Source organism: Prunus mume, linkage group LG2 (assembly GCF_029339155.1).
Source record: "Prunus mume cultivar Tortuosa linkage group LG2, ASM2933915v1, whole genome shotgun sequence".
Lineage (NCBI taxonomy): Eukaryota > Viridiplantae > Streptophyta > Magnoliopsida > Rosales > Rosaceae > Prunus > Prunus mume.
This window is the reverse complement of record NC_142699.1, coordinates 38,369,354-38,393,786: the sequence shown is the minus strand read 5'-3', so window position 1 is coordinate 38,393,786 and position 24,433 is coordinate 38,369,354. Positions and strand designations below refer to the sequence as shown.

The 24,433-nt window shown below is 38.1% G+C and overlaps 1 protein-coding gene across 1 annotated transcript; it reads left to right on the top strand.

The window, feature by feature from the left end:
• Positions 1 to 39: 39 nt before the first annotated feature.
• LOC103322761 (protein NO VEIN-like) lies at positions 40 to 22,739 on the top strand. Its single transcript, XM_008224686.3, is given in 16 exon segments — positions 40 to 731; positions 1,359 to 1,699; positions 1,977 to 2,649; positions 3,980 to 4,084; positions 6,866 to 7,046; positions 7,774 to 8,187; positions 10,432 to 10,685; positions 10,687 to 12,219; positions 14,257 to 14,469; positions 14,638 to 16,137; positions 16,139 to 16,906; positions 17,603 to 17,712; positions 18,704 to 19,106; positions 19,184 to 19,498; positions 19,750 to 20,007; positions 21,168 to 22,739. Coding segments are annotated over 16 exon segments (8,706 nt in total). The 5' UTR covers positions 40 to 146; the 3' UTR covers positions 22,221 to 22,739.
• The last annotated feature ends 1,694 nt before the right edge of the window (positions 22,740 to 24,433 follow it).

Here is a 24,433-nt window from a genome sequence, read left to right as displayed (position 1 = left end):
ACGTAAATTGTTAACAAGTTCACTGTATGAATTCATAGGTCTTCTTTTTTTAATCAGTCCCCATTCATCAAAATTTTATTTTCTTACACCTCTGACCACATGGATGGCAGGTAACTGACATTCTCTCTCTCTCTCTCTTTAACGCCATGTTCGGGCACCCTCATCACTTCCGATCCCCATCTGGCGGGCCACGGCAGCAACCGCCTCCACTTCAGCATCCATACTCACAGCCTCTAAACCCCAATTTCTCCCTCCAAAACCAAAACCAAAACCCGACCAATTCATCATATATTTTGCCTCCAAACCCTGCTTTTCCATCCCATCCTGTCCTCAACCCCTACCCAGCTTTCCCAACCCAAAACTCTAATTTCACTCTCCAACAGCTCCCTTCGTTTCGGCCTCAGACCTTACCTGAGAACCCGAGACCGAATGTCGATCCCCAACAGCTCTCGAATTCAGCTTTTCCGCCGCAGAGCTTGTCTGATAACCCGAATGTCGGTCCTCTCCAGCACCCCTCGAATTCAGCGTTTTGGCCAAAGGAGATGCTGGAGAGGATCGACGGCGCCGCGGAAAAGGCTCGCGCTGAACTCGTCGCGGCTGGAAGGAGCGTCTCTGCGTGGAAGGTCTTGGAGTCTGCGCTTCTGATGCTCAAGGTTGATGCTTGGAGCTCTCTGATGCTTCCAATGTACCAAGTGCCGTCTCTTCACCGCCTAATGCTCACTGAAGGCAGGGTAATGACTAATGACTAATGAGATAGCAATAATCTACCCCGTTTCTTTTTTATTTTTTCAAATTAATTTGTGTCAATACTTTGTTTGGTTGCTGAGAAATTGTGGGAACAGAGTGTAATTGATAGAGAAGATAAAAGCCCTTTAATTTCCAATTGAAAAAGATTTGGTCTGCGCGAGGAATACATTGAAAACGAATTCTGTTAAGGAAACATACTTTCCTGTTGATTAATAACAGAGTGAGAACTTTAGTTTGAGGGAAAAAAAGGATAGTAATGATAATTGGAGATGTCAACTGACCTAGGGGCATCAGTGGCTCTTTTGGAACAGTTGTTTGCTTTCTGGGCTTGTCGGGCTTTATATCTTATGATATGACTCTTCAAACCCAGGAAGTTTGCTGTCTGTATTCACCTATCCTTAGTGGTCTAGGTCCACTCTATTTATTAGCCTGCATAGCACATCTGAGTCTGAGATTTCATTTGTAAAATAATAAAAGCAAATACTGGGAACATGCACTACTTTTCTGTTGGTTTCTCAGCAACCGAATGAAGAGTAAGATTTTGTATATAAAATGTGCATCTTTATGTATTAAATCCTACCAATTTTTGCTCATTTTCTATTGGTATTCAGATAAATGCATATATCCATTGCTTTGTTGGGGTTCGAAAAATTACTTCATTGTATGATTTGGAACTAGCAATCTGCAAGAATGAGAATATTCAGCAGTTTGAAGAGCTGGGATTAGGCCCTTTGTTGCTGCACCCACTTGTTTTGCATTATTTCCAAGTGAGTTCTGATACAACTGAAGTGTTTAAGATAACTAGTGAGGAAATAGTATTTTTACTCATTGGATTTCAAACACATAAACGTGAAGTTACGGACGATTCTGTTGAAGAGTTTTTGGATTTTATTGTTAAGAGGCGATCAGTTGCAAGCAAGGAAAAGCTCGGAATTCGAATTTGTAGCTTGGGGTATGTCTCACATTTTTCGCTTCTACTTTGTGATAAATATTCATTGTCTAATAATATTAACGATTTTGTATGGTGAAAGATGTACAATCCCTTCCTTCTACAAAAATTATCAAAATGTTGGTGCTTTGAATGGTTAAAATTACATTTGGCATGGACTTTTGATTTGTTTTTTAAATAATTAATGCACATTTTGGATAACATAAGTTTTCAGTCCTTTGAAAGTACTAGAAATTATAATTTATAATGCTCCTGATTGAAGTAAACTTTATGATCATAGGGTGCATGTTTCTTACATCCTTGAAGCCAAGAAGTTAGAACGTGCTGCTCTAAGGAAATCCAAAATGGAATTAAGAGCGTGGCGCTCTAGGAAGAAGCCACCAATTTTCTCCACATTGAAAAAGCGGCTAGATAAACATATTTGTGCCATTTCTCAGCAAGCTGAATTGTTTTCTGTTGTGCACAAGGATTTTTGTGTTAAGCAAGATAGATTTGTTCCTTCGAGCTCAAAGCATGGAGGTAATAGGGATTATTCACATGAAGAAGATGACAAAAATAATGATGATGCTACAGGCAGTCTGGTTAACTTTGCATCACAATCTGCTAAAATCTCTGAAAGAGCGAGTAGCTGTACTAACTTGTCAGCATTAGAAGAGAGGTATTGGCTCAAATCGACCCACATTTCTCCAGTTAGTGGAAGCCAAAAGCATAATGAGGGTAATGGATCTGTTAAAAAAAAATATATATACGAAAATCTAAGCAGCCCCATCTCTGTGCCCATAAAATTGCGTAAGAGTGACAAGGTGGATCAAGATATTCTTCCTACAAAGAATGGCTGTGGAACAGAGGAGTTTAGTGATGTGCATATAATTGATCTTTCAATTACCGATACTCTTTTGAGGATGTTCGTTACAACTTGGAAGGAAGCATGTCAGGAGCAGCCTGTGGCTAAGGTATGTTCATGCTGTTATGATATACGAATAATTGATTATCAAGATATATTTTACTGCCTGGATCAAACACTCGTCCATGGATTTCTGTCTATTTGTCTGATGAATTTGAGTTGTTTACATATTTTCATTCCTTTTCAGAAGTTTTAATGAAGTTTCCATTGATTGAACTTCATATAGATTTACCATTTTTCTGATTGAAGGAACGCCATGCTAGGGAGTTTTCCTCATTAATGTAGCCAGAAATTCTCACATATATGTATATAATGATTTACATACATATATATATATATATGTATATATATAGTGAAATGTAATTGATCTAAGTTTTTTTTTTCGTGTGAAAGAATTCTTTCTGTGGAAGAATTGTTGGTACTTGATGCTCTTTCTCATATCCTATGCATGTGCATTTAAAGAAATGAGAAATTTCAAATAAATCTTTTTTTTAATCCTTAGCTTGTTAAATTGTCTCATACTAAGAAAGTTGAGCTTGTTGGCTTATCATTTCTTCTGGTCTTAAATAAATCTTTTTTTTAATCCTTAGCTTTTTGTTAAATTGTCTCACTCGTACTAAGAAAGTTTAGAAGGCTTGTTCGAGCTTCATCAATTATCTCTTCTGGTCCTAAAAAAATTGGAGTACTCTGGGGTCAGGGGTCTTTTCCTGTAAATACTTTGTATCTATGGTCGGAGAAACTTGGTGTTCTTGCCTTTTTTTTATAATTGTAGTAGAGTGATTGTGAAAGTGGTACCAGATTCTTGCACATAAGGAAATCAAATACTTGTGATATGCTACCCCAAAATACAAAGAACTATATACTTATCTCCCAGTTTGGAGTAGGTTTCAGAATGTGTTTGGCCAAGAAACTGTTATTCTCTGCTGGTCGAAGATTTTCTGGGTATTGGTGTGAATATGAAGACTACTACTTGGCATTGTACAGTTGGGTTGTTTGGGTGGAGAGGAATCTTTGATGACAATTATTGCATATTAGATTAACCTCTCTTTGAGCATCTTTGTCTAAGAAATTTGGGGATATTCCGTTTGGTGTATTTGTCTTAATTGGGGTGAGTTTTTAGTCGTGCAACCTTATCTTCTTTAAATACAGGAGTAGCTTTTGCATGAACTTCTTATCCATCTTTCATTTTTTTCTCTTCTGTGGTAATTTCCGTTTCCTTAAAAACAAGAAGCCTTTATCCTAAGAGCATTAGTGCTAAGATGTTCACTTATGGTTTGGATTTGCTTAACTGTAGTGATTCTCTAGTTCATTTTAAGTAATGCTTCAGTTTCAATTTCTGCCAATATAGGTTCTCAGCAAATGTCTTCTGTTGCTTGTAGGTACTTTGGAGCATGCTTCGGTCTTATAATACACATTATAAGAAGTCAAAAACAATCATGTCAATGTTTTATTCATACCCATTGATTGGACTGCTGAATGTTGCTGTAAGTTATTGTGGTAGATGCAATGTTATTTATTTTTTATGATATTACTGGCAATATTTAATGGTTAATCTTAAAAGTCTAGTTCATAAACTTTTTCTTATCCAAAAGTCACATAATCATTACTGCTGTCTTGTAGAATTATTCGAAACAGGTAAAGTTATAAAAAAAAAATGGATTGATGATTTTGTGTACATGAAAGTCTTTATGGAGGGCTGAGATTTTTAAATAAACTAATATGTGAAAGATGTGTATCGTTCGCTTTCCAAACAGTCTGGATTCCTTGGGTAAACTGCCAAAATGCCCCCTGAACTTGTACCTAATTATCAATTTACCCTCTGACCTTTTTTTTATTTATAGAAAATTAAAGACTTGAACTAAATTTTATTGCCAATTCCCTCCCCCCGTCTAAATCAACATGTCATCCAATAATCCATCAAATCATTTAAAAAAATTGAAGGAAAAAAAAATTCCTATGGACCCCAGCCCCCCGCCCCCTCCCTCTCTCCAAATGCATCTGCAACTTCCCACATACAAACAAGCCAGCCACAGAGCATACGGAATAAACCAGAAGTTTCAATTTACTAGCCCACCAACACAATCAAACGTTCTCTCTTTCTCGTGGTCTTCTTCACCACCCCATTTCCCTCATGACCACCAACCCTTCACTCCAGACCAATCCCCCCACTTTCCTTCCTTCAGTTTTTTCTAACCCCCAGACCATTCACCCCTTCCCATCCTAACCCGATTCCCCCATGACTACCACCCCTCAACGAACCCAGAACCCACAGACCCACCCCCATTGAACCCATATCCCCTGCAACCACCTGTTACCCCAAACTCACAACCACCGAATTATTACAAATAAAAAAACAAAACTAATTGGTTTCTGAAAACCCCGAATTTGACCACAACAATCTTGTGCGTGGATGAAATGTTGAGATTTAGACGGTGTTTTTGTTTGGGAAGAATTGAGAATAAAATTTAGTTTGAGTCTTTAATTTTCTAAAAAAAAAGGTCATGGGGTATATTGATAATTAGGTACAAGTTCAGGAGGCATTTCGGCAGTTTACCCGGATTCCTTTAATGTGTGGACCCCCCCTTCATTGAGTTGGAATGTTTCTCTTTTGTCCTTCATTAGCAATTATCAACTCTAACGAGGAACTGTGGAATGATGATTGATGGGCATCCTTATGGGCAAAAGTAAGCCGTGCATTTAGTTGGAATGTTTCTCTTTTGTCCTTCATTGAAATCCTGTGCAATTATCAACTCTAACGAGGAACTGTGGAATGATGATTGAGTTTGGGCATCCTTATGGGCTTCATTGAATCCAGTCTTTAAGGACGTAGCTTATCCATCTATAATGAGAGATCTAATGGCTGCGGTGAAATGACTTTCCTATCTTGATCCTATTGTAGGCTCAATGGAGTCTAGACTATTGAGTTTGATTATTATGTTGTAGTTCGATTTCTGATTGTTCTGTCATGGATTTCTTATCCACTGGCATGTTTTGTACCCTTTTTTTTTTAATGTATAAAAGCACTCCCACCCATTTGCCATGGCAAAGGGCAATGGCAAGGCAAGGGCTGTTATTATTCACGTGAATAGTGGCAGCCCTTGCAAAAGGCTTGTGGTGTTTCCACCCATTGCCATGGCAACCCAAGGGCAACCACTATTCACATGAGATATGAGGAGAGTAATTTGTATAGAGTTTTGGTGTGGGAAGTGCAGAATATGACTAAGTATTTATTTTAAAATTTTTAGTGTTTTTTAAATTTTTTTTGTTGCTGATGTCAGCAAACCCAGGCAACAGCCCAGGCTGTTCTTGTCTTTGGGCCTGCCCAGGCTTGTGGAGCCCACCAGCTGCCCGGGCTGCATTTGCGTGCTGGAACCTCTACCTGGGGCTTGGGCCCCCACCTGCCTGGGCCACAGCCTTCCGCTAGAAGTGCTCTAAAGTTTCTCTTAAAAAAAAAAAAAAAAAAAAAAGCGCTCTGCTACTTTTGGTTAATTATAAGTTATGCATTTAATTTGAATATTTCTTATTTTTCCTAGAGTTTTACGATTCCTTTCAAAATTTGACCAATAATATATATGTATGTATTTATGTACGTATGCATTGTTGTTTGTAGTATTTCAGTTATTTGTATGTATGTATGTATGTTTGCAATTATCAGTTATTTGTCCTAGAACTGAAATTGTTACTATAATCTGATGCCGTTGTGTAAGACAGTTTCCAAGAGTTTTGCCCAGAATTTTTTAGATCAACTTTTAAATTTGTTGGATCATTTTCACCGCCGTCTGTAATTATAATTTATCAAAACAGGAAGTGGTGACTCTTGTTGCATAGCCTCATAAAAGTAGAGTGCTCCTTACAATCTTGTTTATCAACTTGTATAGAAACATTAATGCTGCTTTGCTGTCTCTTATTGACTTTCTCTTACTCAGCTTGTCAAGCAATGCTTCTTGTTGGCCTGTGGATCCAGTTGAAGGCAATGTTTTGATACCAGGATATTATTTAGTCTCTTAGTTTGCCGTAAAGAACTGGGTTTTTTGTTAGTAATAAATAATTAATAAAAAGTAACAAACAATTCGACCTGAGCACGGAAAGTGTACAAGAGAGAACTGAATGTAGTGAAGAATGGTCTTTTAAAATTCGATGTTGTGCTTCTAGAGGACAATTATAGGTTCCGGTTTATCAGGTTTCACAATTTCTATTCTTGTATGTTATTTCTAACAAATTTTTTTGCTTCTTTGGCATTGTTTAACAAGTAACATTTGTTGCAGGTCTCATCTATCAAATTTGGAATGTGGGATAGCATGTACGATACATTCCAATCCATTGGCCAACACGGGTTAACTAACACTTGTACTCATAAGTGTTCTGAGTATTTGAGCACAGATGTAGAACCAAGTATTAAGGATGCAGTACGAGTCAGTACAGAACACAATACTGAGCATACACTGAGTGAGTAATGTTGGCTTTATTTATTTATTATTTATTTATGAAAAGGAAACAAATTTTATTGCAGTAGACAATAAAATACAGAGTAATGTTACTTTTTGAAGTCATGTTTTCATTACTAGCGGTTAGGCTGTGGTGCAGTATTGCCCGTTTTGTATTGTTTTGTAATTTTTGGAGCTGTTGGTTCATATTTCTCTTTCTTTTTCTTTTATCAGAACTGAATTTAAAATAAAACTAAAAAACCTACAGATGAAGAACATGCAGACAATGAAATATTGAACAAGAGAGTAGCTGAGTGTGCAAAAAGATTGGCTATTTTGAAAGGTCAATTTGATATTGTGCTTATGATGTGTTCATCGTGATATCAATATTTATAGCCACTTAGTGTTTGTAATCAAATAGCAGTGCTTAATCTTCAGTGCTTCTTTTTCTTTTTCAAATTTTTACAATCTTCGTTTATGTTAGGACAACTAGCGTGGCTGCATGAGCAAGTCAAAAGAAATGCTGTGCAGCAGAAAAAGTTTTCTGCTAAATTTTCCATAGGAGATTAACACAAAAAGGGATAGGAAGCAGTAAGATCAAAGATGGAACAAATCATTTAATTTCTAGGCCAAGTGACCCAAGACAACTCTGTATTCTGATTGTATCTTCTTTGAAAACACATTAAAAACTTATAACAAAGATCTGTATGATACTTAATACACTAGTGATTATGACGATGTTATGGCAGCCTGCATGGAGCAGGATCAACAGTATTATCCACGTCGTGAGAGAGTCCGTAGTAGGCGGAAGGTCCTCCAAACGAGTCAGAAGAACAACATACACAAAGGGTTATCCGGAGGATCTCCTTCTGAATCAAAAGTCTGCTTTCTGTGTGGTCAAGCCGGACACGTCTGTAAGGACTGCTCTCAACTCCAACAGGCTGTATCATCTTTGGCTCCACAGAATCCCCAGAAATTGGTTCAGTACCCTGCTCAGTCCTACACATCTGTTCAACTACTTCCAGTTGAGTCCCAGCCACAACAGAGCACGAACAGAGCACCAATGCCCCAGAAAAGTAGATGTGGACCTGTAGGTAGGGGTCAAGTCTTCAGAGTCACCGGAGGAGAAGCGATGGAAGAGAGAGTCAATGCTGTGATCAATGGTAAGGTTCTCTTGTTTAATCCAGAAATTAGGATTCCAATAGATACTGATGTGCCACATGGTTTTATTTATGCCTTGTTTTGCAAGAATATTGTGATTAATACCAGAGATTCTGGAGCCACCATTGCATAATCTGCAAGTGTCTTTGGTGTACCAGTCCTGTCAACTAGTTGTTGAGGAGATTATACAATGGTACTGTATCACCACGTCAGCTGGTGATACTTCCATTCAAAATATGCCACGTATTATTATTATTTTTAAATAATTAAAGATTTTTTTTACAGCTGGACTTTAAATATGTTTTTATCTTTAAAATAAAATTGAGAAAATAAGAATATCCAAAAGACAGAAGAACCACCGCCCACCCCAACCCTGGCTCCCTTGACTGACGCGCCCTCCCTATCATTTTCTTTCTCCGTCCATTGCTCTATTCCATAAACAACAACCATATCTCTATTTCATTGGATCGACGTGCAAAGAGAATCATAACGCCTTTTTTTTGGGCTGATTTTTCTCCACAATATTACTAAAGGGATTAAGATTCTCCTTCTCCTCCTCCTCCATCACTCACTTCCTGATACATATTAAGACAAAAAACACCAACCCAGTTTACAGTTTACCTTTTTTTCTTGAGCTATGCTTGAAAATGAAAACCCAAGTTGAAGATTTAGATTTTTATCGAACTGGGTTTAAGTGATGGATACTCCTGACATACTTAGAATATATGATATTGGTTTTGTTTTCTGCTCCCATGGTTTAAGAGATCTTGCAGATTTTTATAGAGATAGAGAGAGGGGTCAGCAAGCTGTGGGAGTGGGGGAATTGGGTGTGGTTATGCTGTCTTTTGTTTTGTCTTTCTAAAATTTTATTCTATATGTAAATAATGAATTTTAAATACAGCTTGTAAAAAATCAAATTTATTTCAAAAAGATTGACACATGGCGTATTTTGCGTTGGAGTATCACCAGCTGACGTGGTGATACAATACTATTCTATAATTTCTCGTTGTTGAGGGACAATGGCAGCCAATCTCATTTTTCTAGAAATGATACTCTTTGATCTCATTGGCCATGGGTTGGTTATCTAACTACAAAGTTGGGCCCTACTTAGCCTTTGGTTTGAAAAAGAGTGGTGTCAATTCTATGTGGTGTGTGTTATGTAAGCTTGGTAAGGAGAGTGTGGACCACCTTTTCTTACATTGCCCCTTTTCCTTAAGTCTTTGGGGGCTTTTGTGGAGGGAGGTTGGGACCGTTTGGGTGATTCCGAAAGGGTGCGCTGATTTCCTTTGTTCTGATTTTGTGGTGTGGGGTTCGGGGAAGCGCGCCTCAACCTTGTGGGGCTGTCTGGTTCACTCTGTTTTCTGGAACATTTGGATGGAGCGTAATAGGAGAATTTTTGAAGACTACAAGGGAGTGGGAGTGAGTGATTTGTGGGATAGAGTTAAGTACTGGGCAGCTTTGTGGGCTTCTGTTACTGAAGATTTTAAAGATTATTCTCTTTCTACTATTTTGAGGGATATGGCAGCAGTGGTTATTTGAGGGTTGGGGGGTGTGTTGTTTCAGTGGTTTATTGGCTTTGTTCCTCCCTGTTAGTTTGGGAGGGGTTGGTGTTGTTTGTTTCTTTTTGTGTTGTTGTTCTTCTTCGGTTGTGGTTGCCTTATCCACCTCCGTGTTCTTTTGCTTAATAAATTTCGTTTCTTCTAAAAAAAAAAAATTGATTACCAAGGTGAAATAATTATAGATCTGTTTATATGCAATAACAGAGAAATTCTACCAACGTGGGAATTGTCAGGCCCATGGTTTGCTCCCATGTGGTCTGAGGTTTGAAACCCCCAAAGGTGCCTACCTAGATATTTGCTAGTGTTTCCTGCCTCCCAAAGCCCCGCCCAGGGGGCTGGGGGGTCCCAGTTTTAAGCTGTGTCTGCAAAGCGGATTGGTGGATTTCTGGGTATCAAAAAAGAGAAAAACAGTGAAATTCTAAGTGAATTGGTGTGTTTTTCCCATTTCCAATACAATTAGTCAACTAAAGTATATAATGAGCTAGCATATATAAATAAAAAAATCATTATTGAGGAAAGATGGTCGTCGTGTGTGACTAGCTAGTCCTCACTGCCATGACTGCATATCCTAGTCCGTCAGTAGCAAGTTCGCTGTGTAAAATGATCCAATTAGTTTGACACCCTTTCGGCCTTTCACATGTTCATCCTCTCATGAAACTGGTGTGGCTTATTGTATTTTGTGATTAGACTTCACAGGTGTTTCAGTTGAAGACATAATCAGGAAAGTTGCGACGTTTTTTGAGAGTGATCATGGAATGCCTATCAATGGTAAAACAATTCAGGAGAAGATGTTTATCTTTTTCAGAAAGCTTTGCAATTGTGAGCTTTGGTTGGTGGAAGAATTTTGTGTCAAGGAATTTAGATGCCTTGGTTTTGGGGAATTTCTAATGTTCTTAGAAAAATATGCCTGTCTACTGCCACATGAGCTGTGCAAGTTCTTGGACTGGTGACGGAAATGGGAAGTGCCCTTTGGAGGTTTGCATGCTCCAGGATCATTTGGTTGTTTTAGTATCTCAAGCTTTAAATAGTTTATGGGAGGATGAAAAGATTACCAAACTGAATATTCCTTTACTGCTTAGGAAGCAGTTCCCATCGATTGGTTTCCAAACCATCGAAAATGGTTTGGTACAAGATTTCCTAAGTTTAGTGGGGAAGCATAAAAACACTGCAATTTCCAAACGTGTTCTTTTTTCAATGACATTATGTGGAACTAGTTATGGTATGGAGTCACCAGAACACTGTAAGAATGACACATTTAGGAGCACTTTGGTGAATGCTAACATTGGCCAGACAGCGGAAACCCATGAATCTGTTACATCCAAAGATGCAATTAAAATCCTACTCAGGGGACCAATGATGTCTGATTTAAACTTATGGGCACATTGGGACCTCTTGTTTGCTCCCTATCTTGGTACTCTTGTACCATGGTTATTGAATGAAGTCAACATGGATGAATTGTTGTGTTTGGTGACCAAAGATGGGAAAGTAATTCGGTTAGACCATTCATCTACTGTAGATGCATTCTTGGAAGCTGTACTTCAAGGCTCCTCTTTCCAAACAGCAGTGAAAATGCTATCTCTGTTTGCACTATTTGGGGGAGAAAAGCATGTGCCTGTGTCCCTTCTGAAACTTCATGTACAGCATGCATTTGAAGTCATTTTGAAGAATTATGTAGACAATATGGAAATACATGGCAATAAGAATTTTCTAAGTCAAGGAGAAGCATTGTGTGGACAGCAAATGATTGGTGAAGGTTCTACTAGTAAATTTTGTAATGAATTACACAGAGATGTAACCCGGATGAATACTGGTGAACCTGTTTTATCAAGATTTATCATTGATTGTCTTGGCTATCTACCTGCAGAATTTCGTAGTTTTGCTGCTGATGTATTGCTTTCAGGGATGCGATCTATTTTCAAACATGCTGCTTCAGCCATTTTGAGTGAGTGCTCCCAGACAGAGCAGCGTCTCATGATTCATGAAGTTGGCTTATCTCTTGGTATAGTGGAGTGGATTCATGATTACAATGAATTTTGTTCCTATGACACTACTGATTTGTTCATGTCTGGGTCTGGGGCTACATGCTTCAATGCTGTTAGATATGAAACCGGGTCAGGCTCAAAGTATATGCAGAATGTGTCTGATAAGCTTGCCGCTTCTGAAGGGAGTATTGGTGCATCTGTTGGGGCAGATGAGCAGAAAGGTGAATGTACTGAACCCTGTATAAATATTAGTGGTGCAGAAGCTTCTGAAGCTAGAATTGGCAGTGGCTCAAAGCATTCTACAGAACTTAATGAAGTTGAAGATGCAGTCCTCGTAATTGAGTCAATCAGGAGAGATGAATTTGGTCTAGATTCAAGCCTTTCAAATGTTGGAAGTAGCATCCTAAAGAAGCAGCATGCCCGCTTAGGGAGAGCTCTGCATTGCCTTTCAAAGGAATTGTATTCTCAGGATTCTCATTTTCTTCTTGAGCTGGTGAGGCTACGTTCTTTGTTTCTTTCATTGTGCTTAGTGTAATTATCTACTCCACTATAAAATAAACCGTATGGAAAGTATGCTGTGGTTGTCACTGGGGGATCTAGGAATTATCCTTCCTGGGGGCAAGAACTTGTAAACTCTGGCCTAGCAACAACCTGTAAAGTTTGGCCTAATGCAGCTCAAGTCTCAACCATTTCGTTGCCCCTTTACCCTGCCTTTGCCTTCTTTGAGGCAATTTATCAAACAGTTTGCCCCCATTCAACAGAAAATACCATGAAAACTTGACACCTTCATGGGTGTAGAACAAGACTGAGTAGGGCATAGTGCCTTCACTGGCTCCTTACTAGATCCGCCAGTGGTTGTTGTCCCCTCTGTCTTTCTTCTTTTATGTGTTTGCTGTTGTCCTATGCATTTGCCATGCAATATTTGCAAGTTTTCATCATTGCTGATCCTAGATTCCCAGGTGAAATTTTGTTTACTTTTTCTTTGGTTTTTTAACAATTGGCTACATTTGTAGATGCTTGCATGTATGTATATATATAGATTGCATATAAAACCCTTAAAAATAATATTTCTGTCTGTGTGTCTATTTGTTTGGGTATGTATGGATACAACTTCTTAACAGGGTAGTCTATGATATATCATGGTACATTTTTAATGACTCCTTGGAGTACTTACTAAAATGTTTGAGCTTTGAACTTTGTACTTTGTTTTGAATATTAAGTGGACTCCTCTGTCTGATCAGTTATCACGTCTTACTATCTTGTCAACCGATGTTCCAGGTGAGTAATTTGTCACATGCCGATCTGAAAACATAGATTTTAATTCTTACCCAGAAAGTCATACACATACACATGCATGACCAAATCCCCACACCACATACACATTTTTTAAAGCCTCCCCAAATAGAAGGGTTTTTCTTGGATTGTGGCCCATGGGAAGGCTTATATACGTGTGATATGATTCAAAGAAGAAGACCCAATTCCTGCTTCTGCCCTCATTGGTGCATTCTTTGCAAGGGATGTTCAAAATTGGCGGTTCATCTCTTCTTGCGTTGCTGGGTGAACTCGAATTTGTGGCTGCGTCTGTATAGGGAATTCGGAATTAGCTGGGTTGTTTACAGGGACTGTTCCTCCTTCTTGTCTGAGAAGCATGATCTTCAAGGAAATGGGAAGAAAGCCAAGGTTTTATGGGATTGTATTGTATTGGCAATCATCTGGATGGTTTGGTTGGAACGAAATGGATTGATTTTTAAGGACTGTACTTGTCGCGAAACGGAGAAGCTATGGGAGAAAGTTAGATCATGTTCCTCGCTATGGGCTTCGACTTATACAGACTTTATAGATATGTCCTTTAGGAGTATTTGGCTGGATTGGAATGCAGCCATCCGCTAGCTTTCCAGTCAAAGTTTGTTTTAAGTTTTGTTCTTTTGTTAGAAGTTTTTTGTTTTGCTTGGTCTAACTGCTATTTCGCTGTTTAGACTTCTATTGTGGCCATCTTCACCACCTTATGCTGTTTTTTTATTGTCATAATTGCAATAAAATTCTGTTTCCTTTATAATTTAAAAAAAAAAAAACAGTAATCTAGCAGTGAAGTCTTTTGATTTTGATCATCCACGAGATAATCTCCAGTTTCTTGATTGGGGTGGGCTGCAGCTCAGGTGAGCCGTGGCTATGGTCTGTCCTTGCACCTGGCGCATATGCTTGGAACTTTGACATTTGGATTTTTTACTGTAGAATATTAGTTATGCCTTACATACGATCTTTACTTTATTACTGATGTGGTGTTACATATAATGGACTGACAAACCAATATCTGCAAGACCACTGTTATTTGAGTTTGAAATCTGTTTATCCTTTGTGAATCTTTTTATCTGCAGTTTCTCATCAGCAATATATTGTTGATGCAATAAACTACCATTTTAATTTTCTTCAAATCTTGATATGATGCTATAATAAGAGTCTGGAGTTGAAAATAATCCTCTTAAAAGTTTGTCATGTTTTAAATGCATCTAATTATTCTTTATTGCTTCAGGTGCAAAATGCTGATGATAATATTTACCCAACAAATGTGGAACCAACTCTAACATTCATTCTTCAAGAGTCAGGTATTGTTGTTTTAAACAATGAACGGGGCTTTTCTGCCCAGAACATTAGGGCACTCTGTGATGTTGGAAATTCAACCAAGAAAGGATCTAAAGCTGGATATATAGGGCAGAAGGGCATTGGTTTCAAATCAGTATTTCGGGTAGGTTGTGAAAAATACTGTAGTTATCGTTCTGTCTGTCTGTCTGTCTGTCTGTCTCTCTCTCTCTCTCTCTCAATGTCGTTCCACCATCCCTACCCAGAAAATTTTCATTCAACATACGTTTTATTGATAATAAGGTTTCATTAATATGTGATTGTCTTGCTGCAGGTTACAGATGCTCCAGAAATTCATTCCAATGGGTTTCATATCAAGTTTGATATAAGTGAGGGTCAGATTGGTTTAATTTTGCCCACAGTTGTACCTCCTCGCAGTATTCACTTGTTTAGTAGCCTGGCATCTAGTGACAATGATAAAGCGGATTGGAACTGCTGGAACACTTGCATTGTTCTTCCTTTCAGATCTATTTTATCAGATAGAACTGTCATGAAAAGTGTAATTAATATGTTTTCAGATCTTCATCCTTCTTTACTACTCTTTCTCCACCGCCTCCAGTGTATTAAGTTTAGAAACTTGCTTGATGATACACTTACGGTCATGAGAAAGGATATTGTGGGAGATGGTATCGTTAAGATTTCTCATGGGAAAGAGAAAATGACATGGTTTGTAGTATCTCAGAAATTGCAAGCAGATTTTATTCGTGGTGATGTACAAACAACAGAAATATCAATAGCATTTACATTGAAGGAATCAGATAATGGCCATTATTGTCCTGATATTGCCCCACAGCCTGTTTTTGCATTTCTTCCTCTTAGAACATATGGGCTGAAGTTTATTCTTCAGGGTGATTTTGTTCTTCCATCGTCTAGAGAAGAAGTCGATGGAGATAGTCCCTGGAACCAGTGGCTTTCGTCTGAATTTCCTGGTTTGTTTGTTAATGCAGAGAGATCTTTTTGTGCTCTTCCGTGCTTTAAAGAGAATCCCGGGAGAGCTGTAACAGCTTATATGTCCTTTGTTCCGCTTGTCGGGGATGTGCATGGTTTCTTTTCTTCTCTTCCGCGATTGATTATTTCAAAATTACGTGTGTCGAATTGCTTACTCCTGGAAGGAGGAAATAATGAATGGGTTCCTCCGTGCAGGGTCCTAAGAGGTTGGAATAAACAGGCTCGTTTGCTTCTCCCTGATGACTTACTGCAAAAGCATCTTGGACTTGGGTTCTTGGATAAAAATATAGTTGTGCCGGATCCACTTGCAAGAGTTCTAGGTATTTTGGACTATGGACCCAAAGTTTTGCTTCAAATTGTGGACTCTTTATGTCATACACAAAATGGCCTCAAATCAATGGGACTGAGTTGGCTTGCCTCTTGGCTAAGTTCACTTTATGCAATGTCATTCAATTCTTCTGCGGAAGCTTCATTTGACTCAGGAGTAGAAATGGAATTCATAGAAAACCTTCGAAAAATTCCATTTATTCCTCTTTCAGACGGTACATATGTTGCAGTAGATAAAGGCCCAATTTGGTTACATTTTGATGCCTTAAAGACTGGGTTTGAGGGTCAGCATGGACTTGAGTCTTTTCCAGATTTGTATGCTAACCTTCAGATTGTCAGTCCTAGCTTCCTTTTTGCATCATGTGCTGACGTGTCATACATGAATGTGACGACAGTTGAAAAAGTCACAAGTATGCTTCGTAGAATTGGTGTCCAACAGTTGTCCGCACATGAAATTATCAAGGTGCATATCTTGCCGGCTATATCTGATGGCAGGATTACAGGATAGGGATAAGAATTTGATGACTGATTATATTTGCTTTGTAATGGTTCACCTGCAGTCAAGCTGCTATAATTGTCGAGTTGAAAAGGAATACATAATCTCAGAACTACGAAATAAAGCTTATATACTAACAAATAATGGCTTTAAACGACCTGCTGAAGCATCAATTCATTTCAGTGCAGCATTTGGAAATCCTGTGGACATAAATAATTTAATTAATGGGGTGGATATGGTTTGGCATGAGGTTGACATCTCCTATTTGAAGCATCCCACCACTAGATCACTCCCAAATGGACTGATGAAGTGGAGGGAGTTTTTCCAGAAAATTGGCATCACGGATTTTGTGAAAGTAGTTCAAGTTGAGAAAGGAATTAATAGTTTATCTGATTCTTTTTTGAAGAAGTTGATTTGGGACAAGGACAGCATTTCCCTTGGACTGAATGCCACAGATTGGGAGTCACCTGAATTAGTCCAACTATTATCCCTATTGTCCAGAGAGAACAACAAAAAAGGTTGTGAATATCTCCTAGAGGTTCTTGATACATTATGGGATGATTGCTATAGCGATAAAACGACCGGTTACTGCACTTCTAAATCTGTAGCAGATAGACAGCCCTTCAGATCTTCATTTTTAAGCTGCATCTGTGATGTGCAATGGGTGGTATCAACAATGGATGATGAACTTCACTACCCCAAGGATTTATATCACAACTGTGATCCAGTGCGCTCGATTCTGGGTACATCTGCTCCATTTTCTGTTCCAAAGGTTAGTTGGAGATGGAATGCTCAAAATTATCTTTTCTTTCATGATTAAAAAAAAAAAATTATACATAGGGTATTTAATATAGTGCATATGGAAATGTCTGAATTTAAATCCCAACCTGTAAGTAATTGGTAATGAGTGGAGAACCCGGGATTTTATATGCTGTGATGCAATGCTTTGAAATTAGAATGCCTGATGTAGGACTTAATATCCTCAACATTAGGTCATGTACTTGTCCTCGACAAGGGTTTAGGGTTTAGGGTTTAGGGTAACATGCTGCAGCAATACAACCGACCGAACAAATATAAAGAAAAACCGATCAAACCAACCAAACTGGACTGGTTCTGGCGGTTTGGTTTTTAAACTTAAAAAATAAAGGAAATCGGCAAGAAAACCGGCTGAACCGGTTTCAGGCCTGTTTGATTACTCCAGAACTGGCAGAGAATCGAACTGGACCGCCAGTTAAATTTTTTTTACATGTCATATTACACATGGCATTGTTCATTGGGCCCAAAACCGAGACGGCCTGAACCATGCTCAGATCTAGATATTACTGTTTGATTGTGTGTTGTTATGATGTGATGATAATTTACGTTTCAGTTTTCCCTTATTCATCTGACCATTATGCATCATAGTTTCAGCTATATGAAAATCTCAAATCTTGTTTTTGGCATATCTACATTTTTCCTTTTGAAACAGGTGAGAAGTGGAAAGTTCGCAAGTGATATTGGGTTTAAGACGAGAGTTTCTCTTGGTGATGTTTTTGAGAATTTGAAACTATGGAGATGTGAGAACCCATTCAGAGCAAGGTATTTCTTTTCTTTTTTCTTCCTCATTTTTCTGGAAGCGAGATCAATTGGTTTTTTATACTGGATGTCTCTATCTTAATGGGATTCACCAATATCATCAATACAACTGGATCAAAATAAATATGAAGTGTTTAAACCAAAAGCAGTTGTTCTATAGTATCATTTGGTTGCTCATAGACAGAAATTCTCTTTCATATCAATGTATTTTATTTTATTACAGAATAGTTAAAGTTTTTGCAGCTCTGTGTAGACATGCATTATGTTTTCATAGACTTACTTAGCAGAGGTCACTGATGTCAGCCACATGTCACTGGGTTAATGTTAAAGTGCAATTCGACGCCATGCAGGTGGCTAATAAAGCAGATGATGTGTGTGGTCTCTTGATGAAGTTTTGCCATCTTGACAAAGGATGTATTCAATTTCAAAGAGACTTGTTTTATGAGTGTCTAAGATCCCCTTTGTTATGTTTTATTTTGGCATATTTACTTAATGGCATCTAGCTGGCTGTCCTTAAGCATGCCTTTGGTCGTTTGGGAAACTTATCTCAACTTTGCTTTAACTTTAGCATTTCGAAACAGAAAGCAGTTTTAGTGAGTGAAGTTAAATGGTAGATTGAACAATTTATCCTTATAATAGATGAAAACTTTGTTTGGGTTCATGTTGGGGTGTATTATCTATCTTCTTGCCTTCTGCTTTTCTCTACCAAGTCATCATATTCTCTCAATGTAGTTTCTAAAAGCTTTGTCAGAAGGGATAAGGTGTCTTTTGCTTAATAAATAAAATCAGAATTAGTGCACATTCTGTTTCAAGCGTAGTCATGCGAACCTCTATGTTGAATGTAGACTTGTGAAATTTTATGCTATTTGATACTGTTTCAATATCTGCTCCTGATCATATGAAATTCTCATGTTTGTGCGGATCCATTCCTATTTTATTTGTTTAATTTTGCATGGTTCTGCACATTTTAAATCACACTTATCTTCTGTCCCAGCCTAGCACAAATGTTCAAAATTTACTCATTAATCTGGAATGAAATGGCTCCTTCGAATCAGAGAATTACTGATGAGTTCCATCCTGGACCTTTCATATTTGTTCCATATGAATCCAGCTTCAGTCATGAGGATGTGGTGTCTGGTATATTTTTGTCCCCTGAAGAAGTATATTGGGATGATTCCACTTCCTTCGTTAACCATATCAAGGGGATCCGTCCTCAGTACAGCTCAACAGGTATTAATCATATTCCCTTAAATAAGATGCTGAGTAATTTCTACCCAGGCCTTCACGACTTCTTTGTTGGTGGGTGTGGAGTACATGAGATCCCAGCTCTCCGTAGCTACCTTCGGATTCTGCTAGATTTATCAAATATTGCTTTGCCTTCACAAGCAGCTAATGCCGTAAGTAATTAAGTTTAGAGATATATTATAAGTAGGACAAGCTGCACAGTGATCTAATTGTTTCTTCCTTGTTGCAGGTTTTTCGAGTATTCCTGAAATGGACTGATGGACTGAAGTCAGGATTGAGTGCTGAGGATATTGTTTACTTGAAAGATTCTCTTACAAATATTGAATGTACGGTGCTTCCTACTGTTCAAGATAAGTGGGTTTCCCTACATCCTTCCTTTGGTCATGTGTTCTGGTGTGATGATATTGAGTTAAGAAAGCAGTTTGTGCATTTGGATGGAGTTGATTTTCTATACTTTGGTGAACTAAGTAATGCTGATGTAGAGATGCTATTTAAAAAAGTTTCCATTCTCCTGAAATCTTTAGGGATTCCTGCGCTTTCAGAGGTAAGATATCTTTGGTAATATCAGCAGCATGCTTTGAAGTGAAAATGAACTTGAACAGGTTATAGTATTCTTTACATTTTCCCATGCATTGTCACTATGAGATTCTGCGTTGTAAAGATCGGGTGTTACAAGATTTAGGATGCCATATATTGTTAATCAATAAAATGAATGTGGAAAATAAATAACTATAAAACTGTACGACTGAGAAGAAATGTAATTCTCATCTTTCCACTTTGTGCATTTATATGCAGGCTGTAACTCGTGAGGCAATATTTTATGGTCTGGCAGATTGTAGCACAAAAGCTGCATTGATGGATTGGGCTCTTCCATATGCACAGCGCTACTTACAAAGTGTACACCCTGATAAATATACACAACTCAAGCACTCTGGATTTGATATCTTAAATCGTTTGCAAGTAGTTGTTGTTGAAAAGCTGTTTTATCAGAATGTTATAAAGAGTTCCGGCAGGAAATCCAATAAGAGGCTAAGATGTAGCTGTCTTCTGCAGGTATTCTCTTTTATCTTTCATTGAGTGTGCGTGTATTTCCTAATGCTTATATGCTTATACCAAAATGCAAACTGACTTACAAGTTGGTTGGGATTACTATATTTACCAATGTTTTCAAAGGCGAGGCCTCTTGTGTTTCACAAGGTGAGCCGTAAGCTTAAGTGTTCAGGTGTGTGCCCTTTGGACCTGAGCTAATTAAAATTGAAATTTTACTAATTTAAACATTAACAATTATATAGTTAAAACTAACCACTGGAATGAATCATTTAATATGAAGGCTGGGAGCTTAAGAAACATTAACAATCATTTAGCATCAACATAAAAGTTCCAAGTTATTGCTATCAAGTATCAAGAACAGAGGTTGGGAGCTCTAACTTATAACAAAGAACACTTAACAGAGGCAGGGAGACATGGAGAATAGAGAAGAAGAGATGACCTTGAGTTGGAGAAGGAGATGTTGAAGGTGGTGTCAAAGAGAGAATTGGGAGGTGTAACGAACAGAGAAAAAGAGGAGACATTTTGGTGTTTGTTAATTTTGTTCTGGATTCTATTCGTGGAGGAGAGCAGAAGGGGGTATGGAGTTCTTTTTTTATTATTTATTTTTGAAAAAAAAAAACAAAATAAAAAAACCTTCCCAAGTGGTTGTATACATGGTTTTTGTTGAAAGACAAACAATTTGGGCTGTTGGGTGAAAGTTGAAACGGCGCTAGTTATCTTAAGGTAGTAATAATAATTTGGTCACAATCAGGGCTCAAGCTTTAGCTGCGGTGTTCTCATTTCTGGGAAACTGCTCAACGGAGCCATGGGTCAGGAGATTCTTGACTACCTCACCTCGACTCGTTCCTCAAGGCACGCCTAAGCCTCACCTTTCAAAACACTGATATTTACAGTGTTAACAAATTAGCATTTGAAATCGTGTCATGTTTGGTTACAAACATGTCTTACTTCTCTGGCCAGAAAACAAATAGTAAATAAAAACAGTCTTCCAAGAATACAGACTAATCTCCTCTTTAATCAAATTCTCTTTCTAATAAAATGTTGTTTACTATTGTTTTGGAACGTCGGAAAATTTTTCACCAAGCCGTTATGATACTTGCATGATGTGGACATAGAAACCTCTCTCTTTCCTAACCTTATATATTTTCGTCCTATTAATACAGGGTAGCAATTTGTATACAACCCAAGAACCGGATTCACACGCGTTATTTGTGGAGCTTTCTCGTTTGTTTTTTGACGGAAATCCAGAATTACACTTGGCAAATTTCCTTCATATGATCACAATAATGGCTGAATCAGGTTCAACTCAGGAGCAGACAGAATTTTTTATCTTAAACAGCCAAAAGGTACCGAAGCTTTCTGGTGAAGAATCTGTTTGGTCCCTGTCATCTGTGACTTCATTGACAGACAATTATAAGTCACTCCCAAAAAGTTTTACTTTTACCGAAGTAAATGAGAAAAACAGTTCGAAATCCAAAAGGAAAGTAATTAACTGGCCACCTATTGATTGGAAAACTGCACCAGGTTTTGGTTGTACTGATGCAAATCTTTCCAAGACACAGGCACCAGTTGCACATTCTGTTTCAGTTGACATTAATTGGACCATTGAAGATGATTCAGCAATGACATCTGCAGCTTTAGTTTTGCCAGGCTCCGATGATCTGCAAGAACATTCTGGTTATGCTTGCAATGAGACGGGAAATGGAATGCATACTGAATTTGATCCTATTAATGTAGGTTCTGTTTCTGACTTACCTGATTTGGGTTCATTTCCTAATTTTAGCAAGAGAGACCAGCCTAGATATGGTACATCCAGTGGAAGAGATGCAATGCTAACCGGGAGACTGGGTGAGCTTGTTGCTTTCAAATACTTGATTTCAAAAGCTGGAAAGTCAGTTGTGAAGTGGGTTAATGAATGCAATGAAACTGGGCTTCCCTATGACATAGTTGTAGGGGAGAAGGAAGACAGTACAGAGTTCATTGAAGTTAAAGCAACCCAGTCTCCTAGAAAGGACTGGTTCCACATATCAATGAGAGAGTGGCAATTTGCAGTAGATAAAGGTGAAGCCTTCAGCATTTTGCATGTCATTTTATTGGGTAATAATGCTGCAAAGGTCTCAGTATACAAGAATCCTGTACAATTGTGCATGCTGGGGAAGCTGAAGTTGCATCTTATGATGCCTAAGCAACAGAACGAATTATTCCTTTTGTCCTGAAAGGTACTTGATAGGCTGGTCATCGGTCTGAGACTTCAGTTGGCTTTCATCTGCATCCAAAGTTTACCAGGTCCAGGTTTGATTAGCATGCCAAGATACAAGAACGCAAGAACATAGTGATATCTGCTTTGGTGTAATTGAGCCAATAAAAACACTATAGCCAAATTGCAGCTATGCTTTTGATATGACTGCAGGTTGAGTTGCTGCGTTTAACCCTATCGATAGGCCAGTCGGGTTGATTGCTGGAATTTAACATAACTATGATACGGAGATCCTCAATGTACAGACCCTCTGCAGGTTTCTTTATGGTTCGTCGAAGAATTGAGTTACCATATATGTATAATAGATAAATTATGAGTGGTATATGTATATACGTAGTTTGAAAAAGAACCACCTCTCCGTTTCTTTCCATAGGCGTCAGCCGTAGCACAAGACAAGTCGTTGCAGACAAAGATAGAGCACATGTAACCTGCCATTGTAAAGTATAATAAAGTTCAGAATCTCAATAAGGTTTATATATCCAGCTTTGAGATAATTTATTTTCGGCTATTAGATAGAAAACAATAAATTGAAAGGGAATGAAAATGGCATCTAGTGCTAGTCAACGTTGAGTAGATTATATTCAGTAGTCTGCATAAATTTTTTATACTATATATAATATAATTTATCCTAAAGATTTCATTTCAATTGGAATTTGGCTATTCACCATCTACGAGGATCCCCGCTGATGCAAGCATCTGTGGCTGGCTTTGATCCCCGCTAACGCAAGCAGCTGTGGCTGGCTGGTTAAAGCGTCCAACTCATAATTGGCGAATGGGTAGGTACAATTCCTAAAGCACGCTAATGAGACCCTACAATGAGGAGGTCTTAGGCAACTCTAGCAAAAAAAATAAAAAAAATAAAAAAATTTCGTCATATACTCATTCTTAATACTAATAATATAGATAAATCCTACACCATTTAATTTTCATAAACAAACCCAAAAAAGGACAGCTGACTCTATTGAATTTAATTTTGATTATTAAATTATTATGATACCCTATTGAGTGTTTTAGACTTTTTTTTATGAGGTTTTAGGGTTGAGTTTGTTTTAAGAAATCAATGGTAGTTTTGTAATTTAAAAGAAGTTAAAAACTTTTTTGTTATGTTGTAAATATGTTTTGGGTGTGTTTCTAAAGTCCATTTCATATAGGGTTTATTTTCTAACTTAGGCTCTTATTTTAGGTATAATAGTGAATCTCCCAAAAATTAAAACTCCGCACCAGCATCTTGTGTGTCGGGTGTGGGTGTTGGTAGAGAGGTGATCTGCCCCTCCTCCCCCCCTCATCTTCCTCTTTCCTCTTGAATCACACTTTTCTCCTTCTCCCCCTATTTTACAATCTGGTGGGATGAAGACCATGGGCATGATTTCCCATATCACCACCATCTTTGCCTTGTGAGTCTTGCTCCATACCGACTCAAAATCCATGGCTCATCCGAATTCCTTCACCTCTCCTTTGATCTAGCCTCATCCTTGGTCTGTAGCTGCAAATTTCAAATGCGTTTTAGCACTTTTTATTGGAAGGTGTGTTAGAGCTCTAGCTCAGGTGCTTGCACCACCTCCTTCCAGGTTCTTGGTTCTTTTTCTCCTGTTTGTGGAATGAGTTTTCTCATTCTTTCTATGCTAGCTGCTGTCTTTTGGATGTATTGGTTGGGTTAATTTTGGTTATGTTTGGTGAATCTCGGGTGGGCTATGTTTTGAGGGATATTTGGCTTGGTTTGCTAACATATGGGTGTTTGGTTCTTCATGTTGGTGATTGGTGGTTTGTCCGTCTACAATTGTGGAGTTTCTCTTTGCAGGTGGCGGATTGGAGTTTCTCTTTGGTAATGGCGGCTAACTTTCCTGTGTTTTATTTTATGTATTTTATGTTTAATATGGGCTTTATGCCGAATGTGGCTATAATGCCTCTTTGTGGGCTATATGCCTTTATATTGGCTTTTGCCGTTTTAGTTTTTTTTGCTCGGGAACATGATCTTCATGCTATACTGTAATGGTTTTAGCTATATTTGTTCCTATTTGTTTCCTGTTGATTTTCTTGCCGATGTTTTTGCTCGTCTTTATTTGTACTGTTCTCTGCCTTTCTGGAGGATTGCAATGAATTGGAACTTCGACAACACAAAAAAGACCTCCAATAACCCATTGCATCGTAATTATATCCACTCTTCTAAATTCT